At 40.3% G+C, this 17,286-nt stretch overlaps 1 protein-coding gene across 6 annotated transcripts in view; it reads left to right on the top strand.

The window, feature by feature from the left end:
• LOC146673490 (protein NLRC3-like) overlaps positions 1-17,286 on the top strand; it is a 48,808-nt gene that overhangs the window by 8,417 nt on the left and 23,105 nt on the right. The window contains exons 1-9 of one of the 6 annotated variants that reach the window (XM_085401672.1): positions 149-456; positions 3,140-3,209; positions 5,411-5,634; positions 7,930-8,061; positions 9,242-9,358; positions 10,708-10,767; positions 11,304-11,414; positions 13,886-13,996; positions 14,132-14,248. In XM_085401672.1, coding sequence (XP_085257798.1) covers positions 7,973-8,061; positions 9,242-9,358; positions 10,708-10,767; positions 11,304-11,414; positions 13,886-13,996; positions 14,132-14,248 — 605 coding nt within the window. In that variant the 5' untranslated portion in view covers positions 149-456; positions 3,140-3,209; positions 5,411-5,634; positions 7,930-7,972. Of the gene's footprint in view, positions 1-147; positions 457-3,139; positions 3,223-4,213; positions 4,986-5,410; positions 5,635-7,929; positions 8,062-9,241; positions 9,359-10,707; positions 10,768-11,303; positions 11,415-13,885; positions 13,997-14,131; positions 14,249-17,286 lie in introns of those variants that run through there. The other 5 variants (XM_085401671.1, XM_085401676.1, XM_085401673.1 and 2 more) reach the window with 5 other exon arrangements.

Genomic DNA, 17,286 nt, shown 5'->3' with positions numbered 1-17,286 from the left:
GTTCCTGAATAACGATTGTTTTTGTTTGTTTGGGGTTTTTTCCCCCGTCTCTTTATCAATTATATCTGAGCAAAATAAACAAGTTTTCTGATACAAAGAACGAAACTCAGTGTTACCGGACTTCGGCTCGGTTTGCCACTTAACTTAGCTACCATAACATCTGTTTGAGGCTGATGGAACTTTGTGGCCGTTAAGAGACTATGCTGCTTTATTATATGTAACCTGAGATCTATGTGTAACAGCTTCTGAAGATCTGAATGTAGGACAACACACGAATCATGACTTTTGATCTTGAATCGACCGTACCTGTTTTCATCAAGTTACTGTGCCAGGTGCATGAATGCGGCTTTTGGTTAACGGCAAACTAGTGTGGGTAGGGCTTCCTGCTCAGCGTTTACTTTCGTTTTCCTGAACTTCGTGGTTGCTGTTTGTCTTCGTGTGAAGCTCCGTGTTAAGGTAACAGAAGCTGTCCGTAATGGTTCTTTTCTCTCTCGTTAAGATCAGCTGTTTGTAGATTTGTTCCAGCATAAATGTGCTCCATAGTTCGCGGTCACGAACTCACAGCTCGTGTGACAAGGGGACAAACAAGGGCGAGTACACTTTTGCGTGTATATATGTGCACGCGTACATGTACTTAGAATATGGCAACGAGAGGAGCCGAGTTAGTTGATGGTCAGCAGTCGTTGTTACCATGGATCCACTTTATAATGACTGAAGGCAGCTTTTCTTGTCTCAATCAGTCTGTGGAGGAGGCGGAGAGGGGCCGTTGCTCTCCCGCTCACTGACACACTAAATGCTGCCTGAGCTCGAGCAGAGAGCCGCTGGAGAGCGTCTGAGTTCCGAGTGTTATTAACTTTGCGGGCAGAGAGTGTAGAGGGAGACACAGCGGAATCTATATAGTCATTATTTACTGGATATATGGCTCGGATACAGATTAAACATCTAGACTTACGTTTAAAAATACTGCGTCACAAACTGTTGGCTCTGCTCCAACAGGAAGCCATTTTGAGTTCACCCGAACAGAGGAGACATTTTACACAACTTCAATCTGTCTTAGGAGCTCAGAGCAGTTAAATACAGTCACACTTTTGATTTAAAGAAAAGTCACACGATGAAACAGTTAAAACAATAAATATCATTTTATTTACCCCTCCCCATGAGTATTAAAATACTTAAAAAATATAATTACTTTTACAATAGTAAAGTTATTGTACAATACTGCCATATTTATATATACAGAAATAGTCTGTTCACAGTAATTGTCTTGTATCCATACACCACAGACAAAATTTGAGTCAAAGTGCAGATGTTACAAAAGTTTCTTCGTATTTCTGTCTTAAATGGAAATGGAACAGTTTATACCAAATAATGTTTTTTTTTAACGTGTAGATATGGTACAAACAGTACAATTTTAATTTTAATCTCACTACAGTAAATGTGTGCAATTTGTTTTGTGTAACTAATAAACATGAGTGAAACAAAGCTAATACATTTTTTGAAAATCTTCAAGCTATTTAAGAAGAGAGTTGAGAATTTCCGAGGTGCACCTGAATGCAGCACATTGTCCACTTTATCACCGGTACTGTCTGAACTTGCAGCTCTCTGAAGTGTTGATGTGGTGAGCAGGGTCCGCAGCAGACCATGTGGAAACTAGCTTTGAAAAGACATTTAACTATTCAAATAAATAATAATGGTGATGCGTATGTGCCATATAACCATATACGCACAGTAGCTTACAGTAATGGAGAAATATAACCGCACCTATAAAAGTGCAAAAACATGGAATCTAAGTTAAACTGACAAAAAATGTCTTTAGCTGAAGAAGACACTAGGCTGTGAGCACACTATCGTCTCACAGCACGTTTCCATTTGTGTTACGATTTTTGAGCAGGTGATGCTTTAAAACAGCTGCACGAGCTGACAAATGACCTGTTTTTAGTTTCAAAGAGAGATCAGGGTACTTACCAAAGTCCGATCTGCTCCCATCCACTCAGTGTCATCCTCGAGTTGATGGTCAGCAGCTGAACTCAGGTCCTCTTTACTGTGGAGACGCTTCTTAATGAATGAAGGCAGCTTTTCCTGCTTCCATCAGTGTCGGGAGGGGGGCGGAGAGGAGCCGCTGCTCTGTCAGTCACTGATGCACTAAATGCAGCTGCTAGAGAGACTCTGAGCTCCAGTTGTTAATAACACTGCGGGCAGAGAGCGTACACAGGTTATATTAAACTTTATAAAGTCATTATTCATTATATATATCTCTTAGACAAAGATTCAACATGTAGACCTTTGGTTAAAAATACTGCGTCACAAATTGTTGGCTCTGCTCCAACAGGAAGTCATATGGACTACACCCACAAAGAGGTGTCATGTTACACAATGTATCATGTATCAGTTACTGTGTAAGGGTGCCCCGAGGTCCTGCCAGCCACGGTAGAAAAATAAAATGCAGCAACGTTTTCACTCCTGTGTCCTCAAGTTTTGTTATGGTCAGTTTTCTAAATGTAAACATATTTGACCCTCAAGTTATACATTCCCTCACATTCTTTATAATGTTGAATTTCACACTCAAGTAGTTTGCTGATATGTGTTCTTCTCTCACTGATGTGAATGTGTTCGGGGGACGCGGTTACCACGTACCTATGACATAGTATTTCAGGTGTCCATCCCCAGTAGAACCAACTGGAGTTGTTACATTTACAGCTGTTTGAAGAGGTCAAACAATTTAGGTACCGTAATATACCAGTCACACGTTTAATTTAAATAGAGATCAATAGAAGTCACATGTTAGAAAGTTACTTTTATTATTATTTCTGGGTGTTTTTTCCTTTTAATGAGTAAAGTATTTAAAATATTATTAATATTACAATCGTAAACACAATAATAATTTGTATAATGATTTTATTATATTTTATATTTATATAGTTGTGCTTTCCAAATAATAGATACTGGCTTGTGTCTAAGCACATATACAATTGCAGCTGTTACAAGTGTTATTCTATCTTTCTGTATTTCTGAGACCAAGTTACTTTAAGTCTGTCAAATTAGAGAAAATCAAAAACAAAGAAATGACAAAACTCTTATTGTGAAAATCTGTCTCCTCCCCTCTCTTTCGTGTCTCTCTGGAAACCATGACTAATTCCAGGAAACCGATCCCTGTGACAAGGCTGTTCTGTATCGGGGTTTGGAGCTTCTTGTTGGTGTATCTCTGTGAAGTAAGTTTAAGATGTAAGTTTCCTTTGCTTCCTTCTTTAACAGTTTGTCTTTAGGAACTTTACTGTTTGTTCAGTTCAGTAATGTTTGGACTCAACATGTTTAGCTCTTATTTTAGGACAAACTTTGGATCACTTGTGTTTGAAGAGAAATCTACATGATTATAGACAGGGCTGGACTGGGACAAAAAACATTTTGACTAGAGCCCGGCCGACCAGGTATTATAGGAAAAACCATAAAGCCTTTGAATGAAAACAAACGTTGTTGTGACAGTGATGTACACTGTCTCTTTGGCATATTTTTATACCGTTTATATCACATGACCACTTAAGGACATTTCCTGGTTTCATCTTCATGTTTCTCTCTCACCACATATACAAACTGACATCATGACCAGCAGCTTTACAGCTGTGGCTCCAGCAAACATCAGCTGATACTAGAAATTAATATTAAATAAATTCTAACAACAGCTGATCAAGCTTAAACGTGCTGCTGTTGTTTAACGCGACATCTGCTGGTTTCCTCTTTCTGGTGCAAAGTGGGCGATAAACAAACAAGAGAGAAAAGCCGATCAGCTGATCATTGATCAGTTTCATGATTGAAGTAGAAACAGGAGAGGGAGGGGGAGAGAATGAGAGAAGAAGAGGCAGCTGACAGCGTAAAGACAGAATAACTCCAGCTTTGTGTCTTTTTTTCATTGTAGCTAAAGTCCGGGACAAATCGCTTCCTTTTCACCTCAATACAGATGTATTGTAATTGGTCCAGCCCAGAGTCATGACAGAATCATGACCAAATGGCCAATACACCACTTTTCATTGTTTATACTTTTTCAAAAACAAACATAAAAACGAAAAATCTCCATCGGGCATACCAGGCATTTGCCCACACTTCTGACACCCTTCATTCTGGAGCTTCCAAAAGTTATTTGATAGGAAAAAAAATGGTTTGAAGTCTTCTCTCACCCCCATTCTCTGCGGCCTGCTGGAGCGGGGGGGGGGGGGGGGGGGGGCTAGGAGGAGGAGTTGGCTGTCCGACTGCGGTCTGGAGTTTGGGGCAAAATATGCAAACTCAGCAGCAACAAGTGCTTTAAGCTGATACTGTGATACTGTCAAAGGAGGTAACACCTCAAATCCGATGAAACACCTGGCGATGCATAGCGTTTTTTTTTTAAAAGCCGAGAAATGCGCCGTATTTGATGGCAGCAGCAGCCGTTCTTCTCTGCGTGAGTAGCTTAATGTTGTTCGTGTGTAATTTACGTTGAGTAGGCTAACCACGTTATTACATTAATGCATGTAAGGTGAACTAGCAAACATCATCATAGCTACATGCGGCTGTCCTCTTGTTTGATGGCAGATACTCCCTTCACCCTGGCCAAAAAGGCTAAAATGACCAAAGAAAAAGTGGAAAACAGCTAAACTGAGAGGTTTTTGGACAAAGTTTGTGTTTTTTCCATTGTTTAAGCACTGCTTCCAGCCAAGAGTGATACCATATATGCCCCATAGCTGCAGAAAAGGCTAACATTGTTATCTTTTTACAAAAAAACAGCTGAACATGAGAGGTTTTTGGACAAATTTTGTGTTCTCCATTCTTTAAGCACCGGTTTGAGCACCGGCACCGTTTCAAAAGTACCGATTTGGCACCGGTATCGGATAAAACCTAAACGATACCCATCCCTACCCCTGAGTAAGATAGCCTGACTTGTTCCTGGGCTGATGAGAGAGGAGAAGAGAGCTGCTGGGAAGAAAAACGAATAGCCCACCCCGTGGTTGTTGTGAATGGTGTGTGAGTTAGCATTCCATGTTTAAGATGCTCTACTCTATTACTTGTGCGCATTGGTTTTATCTACCTTTGGCATATGTGCTAGTTAATGATAGCTATGGTGGCTCAGTTATTTGATAGTTTCTGGCCTTGTTCCAGCTTTATTTGTTCCCTTTACCAATTCACATAACTTTGTGTGCTGTAATATTATTGTATTACGTAGTCGTTAACTAGAGGGCTGACTGCTAACTGCCTTAATATGAATATTTGTCCCTTGTATTGGAGTGCCATCTTGTGGCTCAATTTAGGTAGTGCTTTAATAAATGTATACACTGTCAAACTGATGCTCAACCGTAGCATAGTTGTTGTAGAGAAATTCATGGCTAGCTCTCTTACCCTTTAATCTGTATTCATGTTCCAATGCTTTTCCTGTTCTTGATCGCAGAAACCACCCCACATCACCCTCTACATCCTCCTACACTATGCGACATCTCCTTGTACCACCAATCTGAATGCAAATAAATTCCACCTGTTACAATCTACTCCCTGGATGTCAGCTTCTCCTTCTGACCGAGGATAACTATTACAGCACAACCCAGCATTAAACTGATCTGCGCCCTTCTATACGCCAGTGCTGTGCCCCTAATGCCCACCCATTGCTGAAAACAAGTGAGTGAAATGGCATGATGCACTGTATCAAACACATCTGTCAAATCTAAAGACACAAGAACAACACAGTCCTCAGAGTCAGTATGTAATTAAAAACCTTTAAAAGGGCCTTGGGCTGGGGCCCTGGCCGGGCCTCGGGGCCTTGGGTCCTGGTTGGTGTGTTGCCGGGGTTGTGGGCGGGTGGGTGCATGGGGGCCCATCCCTGGCGCATGATGCCGCCGGTGCGTCGAGCCACCTGGGGGGCTCTTCAACTGGTGGGGGAGATTGTCACACCTTGCAGGAGCTTTCCTCTCCTCAGGAACTCTCTGCAGGAGGGGGAGATACAGGAGAGGTGGAGGAAGATCTCAGCCTGGGCGTCTATCGTCTCATGTAATCTGGAAGATGAGTGGATGGGGGGGTGGGTGCAGTTTCTCTGTGGTGGGGTTGGGTGGACTGTCCCGGGCTCTGTGGGGCCGGGGGGCGCTGCTGCGCTGGGCCCCGGTCTGGATGGGCCTGGGCCCCCTTTCCCTGGCGGGTCGCGGAGTATGGGGGTGCCTACTGGGGTCAGTGGGGGAGCTGGCCCCAGGGAGGGGTCACCTGCCCCTCCCTTCCTTCCCTCCCCATCTCCAGCTGCTTCCCTCTTCCCGCTCCACCACAACCACCCACACATGCAGGGCCTTGGAGTAGGGGTATGTCACCAGGGTGCAGAGGAGGCTACCCCCCCCCCCCCCCCCCCCCCCCCCCCCCCTCTGTCCCCTTCTGGCTGCCTCTGCCTCAATTTTATCTCACAACTTAGACATTCACATTACTCACACTCTCATTACACATACATATAGGATCTTGGGGGTGGGCACGATACACGGAGTCCAAGTTACCATCAGGGTGTACACCTCACCCCTGGCGTCGTTGCCCACCTCTCAATTTTAAATACACGTAGACATTGAGGGCTATCAGGAGGGGCTATGCGCTTACCTGCTGCTCTCTGGCAGGTAGCTCCATGCCCTCCTGGGTTTTAGTTGCACCTTAGAACACACATGCATCAACACTACAATGAGCGGGTGGAGGGAGGTTTGGAGTCTTCTCTCACCCCCGTTCTCTGCGGCCTGCTGAAGCGGGGGAGCTAGGAGGAGGAGTTGGCCGTCCGACTGCGGTCTGGAGTGTGGGGCCTCCCTGCTGCTGCGAAGTCGGGGCGGTCTGCCTCTCCCCACCGCAGGGAAAAGGGTAACACCACCTCGGTCTGGGTGCAGTTCCCCCCTCCAGGGGCAAGGGTACCTAGACCCGGTTCGTAGAGTACGCTTGGGGAGTGTGATCGTGTATACAGCGTCTCTTTATGTCTGTCTCCACATTGGTTGAGTGTGGAGTAAGTGCATATGAGAAATAGAAAAAAAAGACAAAAATTAGACTCGCCATTTACTTATTTAAGTATTTTTTGCCTATTAAACAACATTCAACTGAAGACTCATTCCACGCACTTATATAAAAACAAATTAAGGTGCAATATGGACATTATGGACGTTATAGACCATGCTGGGCATCCTCTGCATCCTCTGCACACGGCCATAAACAACCAGAGGAGTCTGTTCAGTTACAGGTTGCTTCTCCCAAAGTCAAGGACCAGCAGACTTGAAAAGTCCTTTTTACCACACGCCATCAAACTGTTTAACTCCTCGCTGGATGGGAGAGGGAGGGGGAACGGGGACAAAGGAGGGGGGAACAAGTAAGCTGTAGCGCCTTTTCACTGTACAATAGTTTTTGTTAATATCCAACGGTGTAAGAGACTCACAATACTTGAAATGTGCCGTTCCCTTGTATTCTTATTCCTATTTATTCTATTTATCCCTTTTGTAGTCTCTGTATTTATATATGTGTATATATGGTATATTTCTGCTCACATTCTGCAACTTCTGTTGGTGCTGTGCTACTGGAAACTGAATTTCCCGGAGGAACCCACCCGACGGATAAATAAAGTTTCATCTAATCTAATGTAATCTATAGGGCAGTACAGGGCTTTGTATCTACCACTCCGCTGTGATATAACGAGCGGCCACGGTCACGTGGCTTTCCGTTGCCTTGGAGATCCACCCATTTGTAGTTTGAGCAACAGAAGATGCCTGGGACAGTTCAGCCATAACTTTAAACTTCTCCTGCTCATACACGTTTGGAACGATCTTGTCACACTGAAGTGGACGCGCAACGTAGCGTGGCTCAAAGCATGTTCATCACAGTTTAAACCCCTTGTTTTGCACAACGTGCACACATGATGGAAAGGAGGATTTCAGTTGATGTGCACATGAATGATTTGTGTTTCCTCTGCAGGTGAAGGTAGAAAGTGTGTGTGAGCTGATGTGAATTCAGCAGCATGGATCAGTATGAGGGCAGAGAGGAGGGAGTCCCTCCCTCTAAAACCACTCTGTTTGGGGAATATGAGAGCCAGACCAAAGCTCAGAGGTGAGATGACCATCTCTAACTGTCCATGACTCTTCTCCATGTCACAGCTCAACACTCACATCAACCACTCAACCAAACAACAAATACAGAATTAAACAAAAAGAAAATTAAAAATCAAAAGGTGTGTTCTAGTGAACATAAAAAAATAAATCTCAGATGTAATGTTAAAATCTTTCGTGTGATTTGGAGCATTTCAAACAAATAAATGTATAATCCAAAAAGTGGCTATCTTAATACTGAAACAAACAAGAAAAGAAAGAAAAATCTTCCCTTTAAACAAAACTTATACATTCTTTGACAGGAAAACAAGTATGTTTACCTTATCACATTTTAGCAGTGTGCGTAGGTGGTTAACAATATAACCACCTACGCACATGTTCTGAAGGTGTTCTTGTGGCTGATATACACAAATATTTCCATGCCATGTCTGACATCAATGGGAAACATTTTTCATGCATTTTCCTTGAAGCCCTTAGTTCAGGGTCAAAGTTTCAAGAAATTCAATCTATCTATCCATTTTCTATCTCTTATCTGAGGCTAGGCCATAGGAGCAGGAGCCTTAGCAAAGAACTCCCTCACCTCAGCCACATAACAACACCGAGGTATTCTCAGGCCAGGTGCGAGTCTGGTCTCACCAGCGGGGTGGGAGTGAGGAGGTTCTCAAAGTATTCCTTCCACCTCCCTACTAAACTCAACTAAGACAAACTAATAATAATAGAACTTAACATTATCCCAATATATCATGAGCAATCAAAAAACAAAATAAACTCAAAATGCCGGGTCACAGACCTGACAACTGTAGACTCAGTTGAAGTCAGCAGCACCCCCAGAGCATCACGTTCCTCCTGAGTCACCTGACATCTTTCCTGAATTGCAATTCAAGGCAGTTTGAAAGTCTTGTTACATGGCCTCACTGAACTCAAGCGACAAAAAGTCCTACAAATGTAGAGGAGATGGGTATTAAATTTGCTTAACATAGAGCGAGTATGAAGGAGTGCTTAGTCTGGTGCTTAGTCTATTTTGGAGGAAAAATTGTCAGTTAAAAGGTTTGTGATTTAGATTCTTTGTTAATTCCGCAATTTCCACATCTGAATAATTTTGTTTTTAAGCTTTTCTTCCAGCTTTTACAACACTTTCAATCCTTTTCAGCAAAACAACATTTTTTTTTCTTAATTGTCAGGACTTGTCATAACTGGTGGTTTCCTCCTTCATTACACACCCATGCGTACTTCCCACCCATAGTTTCAGCGCCTATGGAGCTTGGTATTAAGAAAAAACGGCATTCACCTACAAGGAGGTAATCTGTGTCTAAATGTTATTCCCGACTCAGCGTTTCTGAAAAAATTCTCATAACATGTATATAGGACTGCTCTTTTTTTCCCCATTTCTGTATGTGTGTGTTTGTATATACACGTTATACAATTGTTTTAAATTATATATATATATATATATATATATATATATATAATTTCTTTTTTTTTCTTCTCAGCATCCAACAAAGAAACCATTGTGCTAAAATTTCAGCCAGTTGTTTGCCCAACAAGTCCCACAATGAAGCAGGGATGCGTAATGATTTACAAAAAATCTTGAAATCTTTAGAATCTTTTGAAGAAGCCATGCCCGACACAGAGTATTGTGGAGAGCTTAAACACAAAATAGTTTTATTTTGTTAGGTTGTTGTGTTTCTTTTGTGTAATGTAAACAAAATTGGACTGAGTATAGGATTGATAAATTCAGGAATAATGATAGGCAGCCATACAAGCCATAGACTTCTTTTTGAACTTGGTTTATTGGACATTGGACATGCTCCAGGTAGGGCTGCTCCATCAATCGAATTTTAACCACGATTACGATCTGGGCTTTCAACAATCATTAAAAATGACTGAGCCGATTATTAGCCCCTCCCTCGTGCTTTACTCTCGCGCTGCTCCGTGTGGCAAATCGAGCGCACCTTTCTGTGTTTCGAACACGCGTCACAACAATTAAGAGGACCCGAGGGAAGCTCGGAAAGCTAAGCAGAAGTTATTTGGAGAGGAGAGTGACTGCCGTTGGTTGAAAAGAGAGGTAAAAAAAAACTTCAGTGGTGTGGAAACATTATGGGTTCACGGAGTCAGACGTGGATCAAGTAGACACAGTGTGTAAACTTTGCTACGGTGTCGTAGCTGCACCACAGAGCAACACTGCAAAGTTCACTAAACATAGATGTTTACATTTTTCATTTATTTCTTATATTGCAAACATTTGCACTGTTATCAGTATTTGCACACTATTTTATATTATCTTTTGACAATCTTTAAAGCCATTATTCAATACATTGTTAAATAAATATCGTCAAATAATCGAGATCTCAATTTCAGTGAAAATAATCGTGATTATCATTTTTGCCATAATCGAGCAGCCCTAGCTCCAGTGATATTGGTAAAAATACACCTTTTTAGTATGTAATGCTTAAAGGTGAAAGGTCAGAAATAGGTATGTTGTTATACAAACATCATAAAATATACAATATTTAGTCTCCCTCGGACAGAGTTTTGCTGTCTGAGTGTCTTCTTTTTTAAAAAACGTAGTTTTTATACTTTCAATGTTTACATTTTAAAACACATTTTATGCCGACTAAAAAAAATGCATTATTGTTTTTTCTTTTAGGAAGGACTTCGGTGAAAATTCTGATATTCTGGAATGTCTACGTTCTTTAGCTACACAGAGGTAATCTGTGTCTAAATGCTGTCCCTCTCTGTGTTTTTGAAAAAGTCTCTAACATGTTGTCTGCTCAGATTTTTTTCCACACATATATCAAAGGTCATATGTGGAATAAGCAATGTTTTTGTGTGTGTGGTGTGATATCCATCAGACAGACAGGTTTATAGGACAGAAAATAAATTTAATAAGGGCTTGATTTTTTTTTTTATATATATTTTATATTTCAAATTTATATTTTATTATTATCAGACGAATTGCTTATGATTTGGATAGTTTATTTGAATGTAATTTATGCATCATGTCGCTGATTATTGTTGTTGTTTTTGAGCAATTGTCTATTTTTAATGACCTTTTTATATTTGAAAACACATTTCAAAAAGAAAATGCATTTGTTTTTCTCTCTAAATATTGTATCTGAGCATTATCTGATTGTATTTTTCATAATGTTTAGTATAATCTCAGGGAATTTGATTTTTTAAAAATAATCTATAGATTTTACATAAAAATGTGCATTTTTACAATTGTTTTAAATTTTCTTTCAGGGATTTTGCTTCAGGAGACCTTACGGAATTTGGACAGAGCTATGGGTGCTCACAGACAGACAATACAAGGCATATGGACAATATTGTTGATGAAACATTTTATAACAGAGAGTGAGTATTATGGAGGGTGTAATCAGGGTTTGATCATATTTTACAGGTTAGAGTGATGTCAGTTTAAAAGTTTGAGTTAATTGTGATGTAATTGCAAAATCTCTGACTTTTGCAATTCTGTATTATTATTGTTATTATTATTAATAGTATTACTTTTTTATGTTCACTTTTTAAAATAAATTTTACAAAAGTTTTAGATTTAATAACAGATTTTTTAAAAATATTTTGAAACCATAAACTGGATCCATTCATAGCCTAAAGCCTACTTTACCTACAAACTGACAAAGGAAACACGGAAATCACTTTAGTTTTTCACAGATCAAAGTAAAAGAAGTTTTGATTGATTGAACGCGTGTTCCTAGTGTTTGTTCTGTGTTCTACCACCTCTGCAATTCCAATAGTGTAACGGAATCTTAGGAGCAGGTCACAATCAAGTGTAACAACATTTATACATTTTCTCCATCACTAAATTAGTATGTGCACATTGCTGTGACAATTTGAAGCAACAGGGACTCTATAATGCACTTAAAAGTCAAACTACTGCCAGCTTGTAGGCCTGTGGTACATAGCCGATAAATAGAGAAAGGTTGATGATATTTAAGATTGAAACATGAATTAACGATCTGACTTCTTTGAGTAGTCCTATGGGTATGAGGTCCAAAAGACACTTTGATGGTTTTGAGTAATTTAAGTAATTAATCAAGCCAATTCAGAAAGATCAATTGCTGAAATGAGTCTTAATAAATATCAGTTATATTCTAGCACCCAAAGGACACACACTATCTTTCAAGGACAATAGATTGATGTGAAGGTCAAAGTGATAATAACGCATGTTATTATTATTATACAGTTTCTTGCGATAATAACGCAAGAAACTGTATTTAAAACAGTTTCTTGCTGCTATTGTTTGCATTGATGACATATAGTCATGTAGTATATGGTATATGTGTGTTCTAAATATCAGGTTGATGTAGACTGAAGCCACAATTAATGGCAGGATTTCTTTCACCAGTTTTGTAGGAATAAAGTCTAAAATACATCTTGATAGTATGGCGGCAGTAATAACTGGACTTAACTAATAAAAATCAATTGGGAAAAAAGTGACTCTAAAAAAATATCAATGGTATTGAAAGTAGCTGTAGATAATGATACAGCTGTGAGATGGTTATGAATAATTTTTATCTGTAGTGGTAAATTGTTTTGTTTATTTTGTGTTTTAAATGAGTCAAGGTCTATCTTAATTTTCATTTCAAGAAACCAAATCAAGTGTGGGCAAAAAATACCTTCTTGTATTTTAGGTTTACTATTAAGTTGATGTTTGATTTCTAATTTTCTAATTATAGATGTCTGTGGTTTGCATATTTGACAACTTCAGGATTAATAATAGGCACATTCTAGTTATGTAGCAGGGAAGCAAGGGGGCTTTTTGAGTTGAGAGGCATGGCCTGAAATGTGAGTCTCACAGTTTTCTGATTATGTACATGAGATAGTCCTTTATAATGCCTTATTTTAAACATTGACGCTTGCCCTTTGAGCATGTTGACACGGTGGTTCGCACTGTTGCCGCACAGCAAGAAGGTCCTGAGTTCAATTCCACCATCAGGCCGGGGTCTTTCTGTGTTCTCTCCGTGTTTGCGTGGGTTCCCGCCGGGTACTCCGGCTTCCTCCCACAGTACAAAGACATGCAGTTTTTAGGGATAGGTTAATTGATCAATCCAAATTGCCCATAGGTGTGAATGCGAGTGCGAATGTTTGTCTGTCTCTGTGTGTTAGCCCTGTGGCAGACAGGCGACCTGTCTAGGATGTACCCCGCCTTTCGCCCTATGCCCACGACCCTGAAAAGGATAAGCGGAAGCGAATGGATGGATGGATGTTTGTGCCACTTCCCTTTATGGATGGATGCTTGCCTTTTGAAGGAATTCATTGTTACCTTGTTTAGTTAGTAATGGTAAATGGCCTGTATTTATATAGCGCTTTACTAGTCCCTAAGGACCCCAAAGCGCTTTATATATCCAGTCATCCACCCATTCACACACTGGTGATGGCAGCTACATTGTAGCCACAGCCACCCTGGGGCGCACTGACAGAGGCGAGGCTGCCGGACACTGGCGCCACCGGGCCCTCTGACCACCACCAGTAGGCAACTGGTGAAGTGTCTTGCCCAAGGACACAACGACCGAGACTGTCCAAGCCGGGGCTCGAACTGGCAACCTTCCGATTACAAGGCGAACTCCCAACTCTTGAGCCACGATCGATGTTATACAAGCCTTGAAGTATAACATTTAGCATGGAGAGATGTACAGCACAGTTTTTATATTTTCAGAACAATGTCACAACAATACCATACATTTTTACAAAATTTCACACTGCATTAACAATGATATAATAAAAGCTTAGAATTATATTTCTCTTAAATAATGTAAAATTGTGAAACAGAATCTTTACATCTAGCATTTTTTTTTTTTTTTCAGGATTCTACAAGGCTTTACTGGCACTGTGCCCAATTATGCGTCCGTACAAAGTGATTTTTCAAAGGATATGGGAATTGATTTTAAGGAAAGACAGCATTTTGCCACGGAGAGGTAATCTGTGTTCCTGATTCTGTGTTTCTAAATAAATTTTCCAACATGTTTAATGTCAGCTAGCTTTTTTGGCCAGACATTTCTACATTAATATATGGGTGATAGTATGTTTTGTTTTCTTTTTTTCTTTGTCAGGACCCTTTATATGCAGAATTTGAATGGGTCTGTAGTCAGCCGCCTGTCCTTACAGAGTGATTTTTCAAAGGATATGGGAATTAATTTTAAGGAAAGACAGCATCGTGGCAGGAAGAGGTAATCTGTCTATCAACCTTGTTACTGACTCAGTGAATGCATTTTCCATCAAATTTAATTTCAACTTTTTCCCTTTTTCCCCCACACACATTTCCATGTTCATATGTGAACTGGTCTGTTTACCACAAACACAGATTTCAAAAGTACATGAAAGAATAGATGTTGTAGTTTTTACTGAAAATGGATGATAAATTGTCAGTTAAATAGTCCATTCCACCTCTTCCATTTCATGGTCGTGGGCGGCCATCCCACCTGTCTTAGGGCGAGAGGCAAGCAGTTAAATAGTATTTCAATAATAATAACTTAAGTTGACTCATGTCCATATTTTTTGTTTTTTTGTTGGGTTTTTATGTTGTCATTTTTAATTAAAATAATTTAATTTCACAACAAATTTTCCTCAAAAAAATTAAAACAAAAAAATCTATTTCAAATAGAGCATTTGGGGTTTTTTTCTGGATAGATTCTCCAACACTTTTAATGTTATCTTGAAGCTAATATGATAACCTTATCCCACCAGCGCTGTGGAGGTCCAGCTTTTCAGATCCAATTAAAATCAAATCACTCATAATGATTCTCTGGAAAACCGTAGAATTCTTAGAACAGAGTTTATTAAGCATTGTCATATGAACAGCAGAACAGTACATTTAAAAGCGCAAATATCACATAGAAAGCAAGCAAAACAAACGAAAAGCAAAGCAACCCTGGGGTGTAGAGCCTTTATGCACAGACAGAAACACACACAAAACAGACAGGAAATAAGCAGCAGAGAAAAGCTACTCAATGCATTTTGGACACTTATATAGGGACGAAGAGCTATATGCTTCTGTTGTACAGCCATTTAAAGGGCTGTACCTGCTTTGAAGCAGTCCAGTTAACCACAGTTGCTGTACAGTTAAAGGCAGCTCCCCTAAGGTATGGAGGCCTGTCTCCCCCCACCACTCCCCCTACCAGTGGCAGACGCCCTCAGTGCATCGGTGGTTCTTTGTGTCTGGGGATGGGCGTCCAGGTACACACCGGCTCACTCAGGCACAGCTGGCTGCTGGCGGAGCTCACAGGCACGTCACTGCAACCCCCCTGGCTTCTTCTCCGCGGCTGCTGAGTGACCCCTCCTCTGGGACTCTCCTCAGCTCTTTCTGGGATAGTAGCGGGGTTGCCCCTCCGTTGGTCTTCCTTGGTCTCTTGTGTTCTGAGGGCCTCTGGATGTCTGGAGCCTTGATCTCCTCCATACCTGCTTCATGCCCTGGTGAATGGGGCTGTGGCTCCCCACACCCTCTAGCAGATCATTACATGAAAGAACCTTTTGAATACAAGCGTGCTCATGCTCACAGGTGTACACACGGGTGCTCACACACACAAGCTACACCCTTTTTGGCTCCTACCTCAAAGAACACGGTGCGCTGTAAATCTTATGTGCTGCATAATAATATTTAATATTTATTGCTATATACACATAGAGTATTGCGATGGTGTTTATTATATTGCTGTTTTTGTTTGCTTGTTTTCTCTTTTTTCTCTCAACAGCTGATCCAGGTGATATAAAAATATGTATTTTTTTGTATATGTATTTTTTTTGCCCCCCCCCCCCCCTTTTTTTTTCTTTTCCCTTTCTTGCCCTTCATCTCTATTCTTCTTCCCCGCTGTCTTTGTTTCCCTCCCTCTCCCCGGTCATGTCTGTCCCGTCTGTAACAACTGAAAATAAACTAAAATAAATAAATAATAACAACAAAGGTCAATCAAATGGACCAATACGGCAAGGCAGGGATGGTCCACTTGGTAAAGTAATTCCGTTGGGCTTCTCTCTTTGCCTTCAGACAATAATTCTAATGACAAAAGAACCAAACGGGACAGGCGGCAAAAAAACCAAACACAAAAACCCAACAAAACAGTTAAAGGCAGCTGCATGCCGAGAAGGGTCCTATGCACATACTTTAGCAGTGCCAAGCTGAATTAACCCTTTGTTGGACTAGTCACAGTTGGCCAAAGGTTTCTTTCTGATCCTTATTGTTACATATTCAAAAAGTATTGATCAACATATGTTCATGCAACAAGTGGCACAACTTTTTCATTATTTTAGTGGGAGATATATATCACCTAAATATATGGGCTGTGTGATTTGAACATGCAGGGTAAATGCTTAACACAGTGACTTCACTATAAAAACACTTCATTGTGAGTATGCACGATACCACTTTTTTATGTCCGATATCATAAATTTGGATATCTGCCGATACCGATATGAATCCGATATAGTGTTTTTTAATCAGTAAAACTGTTTTTTTTAAATATCTTGCTGCATTTTGCCTAAGTTCATACTCAACTTTAAAAAACAACACTAAAGCTATTCTGTTATACCTGTATACAAAAGAAATATTTCATAGTTCAGAAATACCGATCAATCTAATAAACTTAAACCTACTCCATCCTCCCTATTCTGGTATTTTAAAGAGTACTTAGGTCAAATATTAAGCAACCTAACTAATAGGGTTTCAAATCCCAGCAACAAAAACAAAAAATAGGGAACCACCCCTCACGCTCCAACTCATGATGCTTAATCGGCGTAATCAACCTTAATTTGATGCAGTGTGAAAAAAAATGCACAGAAAAATTTTTTTTCAAGAAATTTTAAATAGATTCAACATCTTTCTTTAACAGAACGGCAGACTGCACAGCCTTCCCAAAGGGAAAAGTACTATAGCTTACTAGGGTATATTAGACTTAATAGTTACTATGTACAGTAATGGACTTCTATTCATTTTACATCAAATTAAAACTTTGGGTGTAAGATTCAGATAATTATTTAATAAAAGCTAGACATTTTAAATGAGAATAAGAAAGAAAACTATGTCTTTGTGCCCTTTTTCCCAGTTAATGCCCTATCGGCCCCCCTGGCTAAACCGTGCTAGATCCGCCCCTGCACAGTTACAAGCCGTCAGCTACGTAGAAAAAGATCCTGGTGTAGAAAGTAATATTAAATAAATTCTAACAACAGCTTATCAAGGTTAAACGTGCTGCTGTTGTTCAGCCTCTGGTTTCCTCTT

The sequence above is a fragment of the Rhamphochromis longiceps genome, linkage group LG3, assembly GCF_057381845.1.
Source record: "Rhamphochromis longiceps isolate RC_006_pf linkage group LG3, R_longiceps_female_GT1.1, whole genome shotgun sequence".
NCBI classification, from domain to species: Eukaryota; Metazoa; Chordata; class Actinopteri; order Cichliformes; family Cichlidae; genus Rhamphochromis; species Rhamphochromis longiceps.
The sequence above is the reverse complement of the archived record's forward strand: the minus strand, read 5'-3'. Positions and strand labels throughout refer to the sequence as shown.